The sequence below is a fragment of the Protopterus annectens genome, chromosome 8.part0 (genome assembly GCF_019279795.1).
Source record: "Protopterus annectens isolate FY-2018-M chromosome 8.part0, PAN1.0, whole genome shotgun sequence".
NCBI classification, from domain to species: domain Eukaryota; kingdom Metazoa; phylum Chordata; order Ceratodontiformes; family Protopteridae; genus Protopterus; species Protopterus annectens.
The window spans coordinates 1,774,892,241-1,774,902,234 of NC_056741.1; the positions used below are offsets into that span (position 1 = coordinate 1,774,892,241).

The 9,994-nt window shown below is 38.8% G+C and overlaps 1 protein-coding gene across 2 annotated transcripts in view; it reads right to left on the reverse strand.

Annotated features, from left to right (window-relative positions):
- Positions 1-9,994, reverse strand: part of LOC122809631 (cytochrome P450 2J6-like) — a 1,067,145-nt gene that overhangs the window by 459,586 nt on the left and 597,565 nt on the right. For both annotated transcript variants that reach the window (XM_044081266.1, XM_044081267.1), the window contains exon 6: positions 7,590-7,763. In XM_044081266.1, the coding sequence (XP_043937201.1) occupies positions 7,590-7,763 (174 nt within the window). The remainder of the gene's footprint in view (positions 1-7,589; positions 7,764-9,994) is intronic.

Genomic DNA, 9,994 nt, shown 5'->3' on the forward strand with positions numbered 1-9,994 from the left:
CCATCCATCCATCCAGGCATATACATGTTATTCCATCCTTTGCATTGGCCGTGGGTGTTTGGCTGTCCGGCAACGCTATTCTCAACGTGTGATGTCCCACCTTCACCTTCTGTGCCTGTGACACCCTGTTGGGGTGTCCTGCTTGGTGGGCAGATGTTCCGCCATATATGTTGTGTTTGACATGTCTGCATAGCTAATCATCAGTACGGTGGCTGAACATACTGCCTTGTCCAGATGTGTGCAGTTATGGGCACCATGGCATGTGCACGCCTATGGGGTTTCGACAGGTCCATACCACATGCGGGATGTACACATTCTGCCGACACATTCACATGCAGCCATTTGGATATCTGTACCTGAGGTGGGATGTTAACATGTGGGGTACATATTTGCCCGCATGGCACTGCCTAGGACAATACTTCTTACTACATTTCAGGTATATCCATTGTGTGTAGGTGTGTAGCTGCGCAAGGCTGCTAGCTGGGTTGGGTGCACGGTCGTACATGGGTGCGGGTTACATGCTATGACGGGGCTGTTGTGTATTACATTTGCATGCATGGGTTCTGCTTCTGGATATTACGCTTAGGCATACGCCGTCCTATGTGTATGCGACGGGCACGTTGCTGGGTGTAGTACATGTTGCTATGCACATGTTTGTCTGTGTTTAGGGTATCTAGTTTCCTTCTTGATGTTATATCGACATGGCTACCCGGCTGTGTACTCTCACTACTGCTGGTGACCATGCCCATGTGGCTACTTCTATGTAGGTGCGGCGCGCTGACATGCTGCGGTACACCTTCACTGGTATGCCCACTGACAGTGCATTGCGTTACGGACACGGTATTATGCGTATCCTTTGTTCCTTGGACGGGTACACTTTGGACTTCGTGGGTTAATGTTTGGTTCTCCGTTTTGTGTGAACGGGTACTATGTTGCATAGTCTGCGTACGTTTCATTATCCACGGACCCTGGCTGGTGCGGTTACTATTGCAGGCGGCCTGTGGAAGTCAGCACTTTAGGTTGCTCATCGCCTGCCGGCTTGGCCACGCCTACGGCCGCATCCTACTTGGGCTCGCTCACGTGCCCTCCGCACGTGTCTGTGGTTGCGGCGCGCACTCATTACTATGCATATGGCGCTGCTACACCGATTATTCACTGCACTGCCGGCGCAAGCCTTACACTGGCCTTGCGCCGAGCTTCATGAATCCCGGGGACTGTTTTATACTTTGTTTCATCTCTTAAAATACCATTCATCTTCCCTTCGTATATTATTTTGTCCATTACTACTATCCCCCCTCCCTTGTCTGGTTTCATTATTCTTATAGAGGTGTTACTTTTCAAATATTTTAACACTTCTTTTTCTTCGAAACCCAAATCCTTGTAGTGTATGAATCTATTTTTGTTGTTATTAAGATTCTGGGTCTTCCTTACCTTTCTTTCCATTACCATTTCAAAGTTTTTTATCTAGGGAATTAGTGGTGGATTGTAAGTAGATTTTCTAGTGAGGTTTCCTTTATTTGTATTGTTTCTATTGAAACCTCCTCTTGAGGCTAAAACTTCTAGATTTAGTTTTCTTGTAAAAAGTTTCATATCTAGTAAGGTGTTTGTAATATCACCTCTAGTAAGGGGTATGTATTTTAACCCTTTGCTGAACAAATTAAAATGACCTTTTGTTAAGACTAAACTACTAAAATTATAAATAGTAAAATCTTGGTATGTATTCCTAATGTGGTCTATTGCAATAATTTCCTGTGTTTGATCTAAGTCTGTTTGTTTATTCACTCAATTGTTTTATTTGATGGCTAAAGTTCATATACAATCTTGAGTAACCGCTAGATGGCACTAATTATTGTATTTTTAGTAACCATTATTCAGATTGTATACACAATGTTATTTTTTTAATGTATGTAAAAAATTAAAAGGTTTATATATATATATATATATATATATATATATATATATATATATATATACAATTTTACAACATATTCATAATTGTTATATACTTCTAAGAAAGTACAGTTTACTTATAGGTATGCTATTTGATTAGTCATTGAGAGTTTTTTTCGCGTGAAATGTTTTTAATTAGAAATTTTATAATTGATTTTAAAGTAATTTTATTGGTGCATTTGAACTTGGAAATGGGTGGGGAAGTATAAATTCTCAGTATCGTAACATGGTTGTCATTGCTGATAAAGCTGAAGACGAAAACGTTAAGAGGATTACGTTACAGTGTTTTGTGCTTGTGTATTTCCAAACTGTGTGTTCTTCGTGTTTGCCATACATTAAATTGGATTTAGCTACTCCTGGACCAGGATTTATTTGTATTTGGTGACTGTGCAGTTTCCAAAGTAACCTTGTCCAGGTGGTTGACCTCTGTTATTATGTTGATTTACCAACTGAGGCATAAAGAGCTCCCTATTAAGCCCAGAGCTGATTCAACCAGAGCATTAGCCTCTTCAGTAGCCTTTCAGGCAAGATTGCCAATGGATTTGATTTGTGCAGCAGCCACATGGGCCTCTCCTCATACCTTCATTTCTCATTACAAGCTGGACATGACCTCTAGAAGTAGGGCTGATTTTGGTTCCACTGTACTCAAGAGTTTGTTCCATTGAACCACGCAGAACTAAGGTGCTAGGGACGCTGTCCCATCCAGCAAGAATGAAGGCGAGATTGACAACTTAACATTGAAAAGTTATGTACTTAACCATAACGTTTCATGTTAGTTGTCTTCTTCTCGCCTTCTTTATTGCATCCCACCCTCCATCGCCCTAGCCTGGCAAGACCGAGAGTATCTTCTGAGATGTGTTATCATGAGAGTTATCTCCTTAGCTACCTCTTTCCCTTTCTTGGTAACTCTTATAAGAGTTTTTGTATACCTAGATGTATAGAGGTAGATTATCTATATACATATATATATATATATATATATATATATTTATATATATATATATATATATATATATATATATATATATATATATATATATATTCTCAGTCATGGTGGGGACATGTATGTCCATAGTGTTAGCTATCAAACGAGATCTGGGTATATCACGCCTAGCATTATGGGACATAGGATAGCCTCGAGCCAGTAAAAATAGCTCTCGAGCTTTAGTATTAGGCCGAGTCGGAGCCGAACCCATCCAGCAAGAAAGAAGGCGAGAAGAAGACAACTAACATGGAACGTTATGGTAAGTACATAACTTCTCATTCTTCACTATCCTCACTGATATAAATTTTAATCAGATAAGGAGCATTGTCTGCACTTATTTCATTTTTTTATGTCATTACATTTTCATGCAATGGATTTTATATTCTGTCAGGAGTAATGATAACAAATTCACTTGCTCGCCGAATGATTTGTGTTAGTTGCTGAAAACATTTTACTTAATGCAAGAAAGTTAGCATGCCTTTTATAGTAGCCACTACTCTGACTACACCTAGTAAGTAAGGAAACAAATATAAAACATGCCAGAGTAGGAGGATAAGCCCTGATGCACATACAGCACCCCAGTGGATCAACTTGCTTTAATCTCTCATGCCATTTATATTTGCATTTCAAGGTCACATTCACTTTGGAATATGTAAGGAAGTGGACTTTCAAACTGTGTGTAAGTAATTATTTGAATGAGCACATAATGGCTTGGGTCTTATGGATGGTATGTCTTTAGCGCAGATAAGCACAGGTAGACTGGCTGTCCAATATATACTTTAAAGAACTATTTATACTCTTCTCTCACAGGTTCAGTTCTTCACCCATTTAACTGACATGTAGGAATACTCTAGTAATGATAAGGGTGGACGTTGTGGGGGTAAGTGAAGTCTTTCTCTGAATCTAGCCTACGGTCCTCATTCCCCTCAAATATTGGACTTTTCATTAGCATATATAATGCCAAAGGAACTTTCGGATTTATTTTCTCAGCTGTTTCTCCATTTTGAATACCTGATGAGACGATATCCTTATCATTTCCCATCACGTTGTTGAGTTGTATGAGTTTGTCAGTAGTGCCTATGTTTGTTTTATATACCTGGAGAAGGTGTGTGTGACTGAAAAACCATAAAATGTCTTCAGGCGCTGCAAAAGTATCAATTCTTAGGACTACTTCATGCCATTTTATACCTGTATTTAAGAGGTGAGAATTATGCCCTTAAATCCTCTGAAGTTGAGTATAAGATGCCACTTTGGGTATGTCTTATCTTCTCTCCTGTTCATGAGATTCATGGCCAAGATATCAAGCTGCAGCCATAGTCTACAGAATATCCAGTCAGTGGTCATGAGGGGCAAAGCTCTTTTATTTACAGATAATGCTGTGCTCCCAGCATGAAGTGATTTTTAATGTCGCTTGATGCTGGGAACACAATGTTAAATGACAGTGTGAGAATATGCTACTTCAAGCATGTTATCAAATATTGTATTTATTTATTTACTTATTTATCCTTTGTTGACCAGGTTAGTCCCACTGGCTAGTAGCCATTTTCAGGGGAGACCCAAAGTGGTATTGATATGTGTGAGTGTGTGTGAACTCAAACCATATTCAATGTGCCACAGCATGTCACATCACTGTCAGTGGCATGGTCTGCATATGATACTGAGCCCTGCAAAGGGTTTACATGGGACACACTCTACCCTATACACCATTACTATAGAGCACTATATGCACCCCTGCAGCTTTGAGTATTACCATTCCCAAATGCCAATATGGGAATGTAGGCTGCAACTCTTATCATCTGTGCATTCATCCATGCCATGAACTGCAGAGGGCATCAAGCCCTTCTTTAGTACTGTGTCACTTTTTTCTGTCCTCATTGCCACTGTTATGCTGTAACTGTCAGGGTAAAGCCTGTGACTGCTATGCACCTAGGGGCCCTTATACCAGTTTGTATGATAGCAAAGCCATCCATAATAGGAATAGTCCAATGTACTGCTTTTTGAAAGCAGATGGCGTAATAACGATGAAATAGATAAAAGCAAAGAGTACTAAGGTTACCACTTCATATTTATATCAACAACATCCAGATATTACAAGACAGAATACTACCATTCACAGAGCAGCAATATGGAAAACAGCTTTGCATCCTCTTTATCACAGTGACTGTCTTCTCACCCATTCTTCCCTACCACTATCTGCATTTCTGCACAGCCTCCATGAATGTCCATATCCAAGAAAATGATAAACACATGCTTCCCCAGGATAGAATTCAGATGTTTTTAGGACCCTTCCACAGCATTCTGATTGAGAAAACCCTCATATTGTAAGAATGTTGGGTTATAATATACAAGTGCCTTTCTCCTGCATTGTAGTTCCATGCTTTTTATTAAAACACTGCTGTTTAACTAATGTTGTCTCCAGTATGCACCATTCATGCATTAGTGGTCATAGAGAATACTCCACAGGTATGGCTTGGGGATCAAAGTAAGACATCATGGGCAAGTGCTGAAGGCCAAATGCAACAGCAATGTGTCCATGTCATACAGCATATCTAGCCCCCAGTGCTGGACAAGGCACAACATTATCTGTCCAAGTGAAAATAGTATCTTTTGATGGAGGTCCTGTGAAATGCCATATCATAAGCAATTATGGTGACATTGTTTATCTAAGCTTATGCATTTATGTGTCAAGGCATATCCACTGTGTAGTTCTGTGTGTATCTTTTTCTGGTTGTCCCTCCTTTTTTACATGCTGATAGACTCACAGCCTGCTCTAGTCATTGTATTGCCATATATTTTTACATGAGGTGTCTTGATCTTGTGTAGTATGTCCAAAAAGGGTAGTGGGAGGGAGAAGGCAATGGTCATATGTGTCATAAGTAGCAGCTCATACCTATTCCCTGAACAGTAATGTCATGACCCTTCTTCACTTGGAAGTGCGCTCTCTGATCATAACCCTTCCCTAGGCTTGCTAGTGCATCCTTTGGTCATGAACTCCCTAGACTTGGTGGTATACATTCTGGTCATGACCCCACCTAGATTTGGTAGTGCATTGTCTGGTCATGATCCTCCCAGACTTGGTGGTGCTCTCTCTGGTCTTGACCCACTAGACTTGGTGGAGCACTCTCTAGTCATTATTCTCCCCCTAGACATGTTGGTACACTTTTTGGTTATGACCCCCTCAGAATTGGTGGTGTATTCTATGATCATAGCCCCCATAGACTTGCTGGGTACTCCCAAGTCATAACTCTCCCCTACATGTGGTGTTGCACCCTCTGATAATGCCCCCCCAAGACTTGTTAGTGCACACCCTTGGGCAGTATCAGCAATGCTTATTGTTAGCTGCGTGCTTCAGGCAGTGCAGATGCCCAGAGATGTTACACCATGAATTCTGCTTTGTTTAGACTATCACAAGACCCACATCGATCCCCATATCATCTAGAAGCAATCCCTACAGCAACAGATATGTTTTATCACTATTAGTATCTTTGATGGATAACTGAGGCAGCACATAATGGCATCTTCCCACTTTACTGGACAGAACCCTGATGACATCACCAGCCCCCATGCCACATCAGCTAACTATAACTGGTTGACTGGCCATTCACTCTGTCCCATCTTCCACCCACATCACCTCACCCTGACACACATTTAGTATATGCAGTGTTAAGTACATGCAGTGTTAATTTCTACACTGCATTATTTCTGTGTATATGAAGTTTCCTTTTGCAGAATCCCTCTTAAGTTGTTGTGTTTGCAGCCCAAGTGTCTCAGAAACAGAGCAACATACCCTGAGTTCTGACAATAGTATCTGTTTGTAACCCCCCACAGTAATTTAAGACTAGAACATACATCAATTACAAAGAACACATATGTCTAATACTGGACTGGTGGTTCTCTATAAATGATCTATTTGCAACTACATGACTCCCCTTAAGCTGCTGTACAGTGTACAGTAATTGTCCCAAAGGGGGTCATGTAAATTGTGCTTTTAAGAAACTGTTTATAGCTTGTAAAATAGCCTCTTCCTTATATTATAAATGTGCATACCATGAATGAAACACTTTCTAAAGTATCTGTTCTTTGTATAAACAAGTTTAACATCCTTCTACCCTATACTTCATCTTTCCTTTTGCACACAATACAACCAATGTTCTCAGTCTTAATAGCTTGTTTTACACATCTGCTTCATGTGCTCCTTTTCCATATGCTATACTATCTGTTTAAAATGACTTACTATACTATACCCTTGGACATAGCTGTGAAGTTCCCAACTTTTGGGCATATGTAATTAGTTTGACATGCATTTCCACTGTTGCTGTCACACCTTGTGTTCTCAGCCTTAAAATCTGTGACTAACACATTCATAACAAGGTGTGTCTGGCCACTGTAGCACCATGTCTACTTGATCACAGAGTCAGTTTATCACCCCCAACAGTCTTATTGCCCACTTTTGTGGCATCTGCCACCATAGATGATATATTTTGGTGTTGTGGCAGTCTGTAAAAGGAAGAGCTCATACTTCTGGGATGTAAAATCAAGCAGTGCTCTGACGAATCATATCTGTTTATATCTTAGCAATTTAAAAAAAATATTCAAATAAATAAATAATTCAAACATATTTTACTTAATTTGCCCACTTGTATTACTGTCTTACCTTCTCAATTTCATCTAAATAGCTATCAATGTAATCTCTCGGCTCATCAGGTGTCCAAGTCTCTCTGTGTTCCTCTATTTCTTTTTTCAAGAAAGCATGAATGACTTTCATGTTCTTGAATATTTTCTGAAATGGTAGTGGAAGGCATCTAAGAAAGGGCAGCGTATTATAAATCTAAAGAAAGAAAATATATTATGTTAAGACAAAGGATAACATACTATAAACCTAAAAATAAATTGTATATTTATGTTAACATTTCTCAAATAATATTAACAGGTAAGATGTATCCAAAGTCCATGTAGGGTGTTAGCAGCTGTATTTAATAAACTGAAGAGGGACTCTGATACAAAGATTGGCTGGGCATGCTTCTCTGTACATTACAGAGTAATGCTCTGTATTCTCTATGGGCCTCTTCAAAACTGACTACTTGCATAGATTCATAGTCATGGCACTGCATACATATTTGCTAACTTTATCAGATCCAAATATAGTGCACGTTCTAAAGCATGAACAGAGGAAGTCTAAAATAATATCTTTGCTTAGCTTATCAGAAAGATTTCAGAACAAAGAGGGAAGGGAAATCAAACCAGAATTAGACAAAAATCAGCTAGAAACTGAAAGTGTTAAAAATCAAGAAAGGAAAGGATTAGTTGAGATGGACAGAAAATTGGAAAGTCCACAAATATAATGGCAAGTATAGAGATTTTCTGGAACAGCATCATATTGACTAAGATTTCACACAGGAATGACTAAGGAGAGGTGAACTTTAGCCAAAAGATGAAAGACTAATAATTGCTGCCCAAGGTAGTTGGCTAAGTAAATATTGGTTTACAAAGTCTATGGAAAAAGTGGGAGAAACAGTCAAATTTAGGTTCTGTACAATAAAACTGGAAGCAGTTACACATCTCCTTGTTGTGAGTGATGTGCTCATGGCTGAGGGACTGTTCTCTGAAAGACATGATAACATGGCAAGACTGTTACATTGGGGATTGTGCAAACACTATGATATAAAATTAGATGAGAAACATTGGAAACATGAACCACAAAGCATTATAGAGAATGATGAAGTTTATGTCACATAGGATCACCCATTGCCAACAGTTCAAAAAATAAATGCAAGTAAACCAGATATAGTAGTTTAGAAAAAAATGCAAAAGTAGCATTGAATATTGAAACTACTAACCCAGCAACTACAGTGTGTTAGGTACAGTGAGACACAAAGTCATAAAATAATAGAATTTGCAAACAAAAATGAGAACAATGCGAAAGAAAGATATCCATATAGTCCCAGTTGTAGTATTAATGACGGGATTAATAAAAAAGAATTCATGAGTATACTTAAATATGCTACCAATACATGTAACCCAAAATGAGCTGCAGGAGGAGACAATTATGGGTACATTGCAAGTGTTGAGAAGAGCACTCTTGGTCAGCATCAAAGAATAAAACAATACTAATTTCATGAACTTTAACTGTGCCCTGAGTTAGGAATGGGTTCCATTCTCATCATGCTAACAGAAACCCAAAACACTTGGAGAAATCAAATCCAGAGTAAGCTTTAGACTGTCATGTCATACCTGCACGTCTTTATGAGAACACATAGGGATTAGGCCAACTACCAAACTTTGAATCCATTAGCAACTATTTCAGTGTAATCTTGGCATTCACACTGTCGTTTGACCATATATTGCTTTTTAAATAAAGACTGTAACAGAACAAGGAATGTTTCGACCACATCACAACTTATGTACACTCGTTTCTCTTTCTCTCTTCCATGTATCTGATTACCAGCTATGTTACTTATCAATTATGTAACAGCTTCTACTGCTCATGCTTATGACCTGGTCACTATTTAAAGACACTTAGTTCACTGTTGACTAGATCATTATGCTTCATCCATCTTCAACCTCATAACAAACTCCTTTTTCATAAACCCTGAAAGTGTACCATACAAATGGGAGGTAGGCATAATGGTTAAGGTGTTTACCTTACAGATGCAAAGTGCAGGGTTTGATTCTCATATAAAATGGCCCTCAAGGACAGTTAGCCTAGTATTAATCTATGAACAGTTTTTTTTTTTTGCTAGAAAAAAAATAGTACTGACATTCACACCTCTTTCCTTATGTTGAATCATAAAAATTCATTAAAATTGAATGCAAACTACCCTCTGAATGTTTCATTTATCATGCACTGCAAGGAGGTGACATTAGACACTAAACAGAAAAAGCATGATGAGTGTCTGGATGATGCCCTCTCATGATGAAGTCTCACATGAACTGATTGCAGAAGACTGAAGGTAGGTAGGTAGCAGAGGGAATAATAATAATAATAATAATAATAATAATAATAAATAAATAAATAAATACATATATGTTGCTGCATTGCACCAGATCATCATTATAACT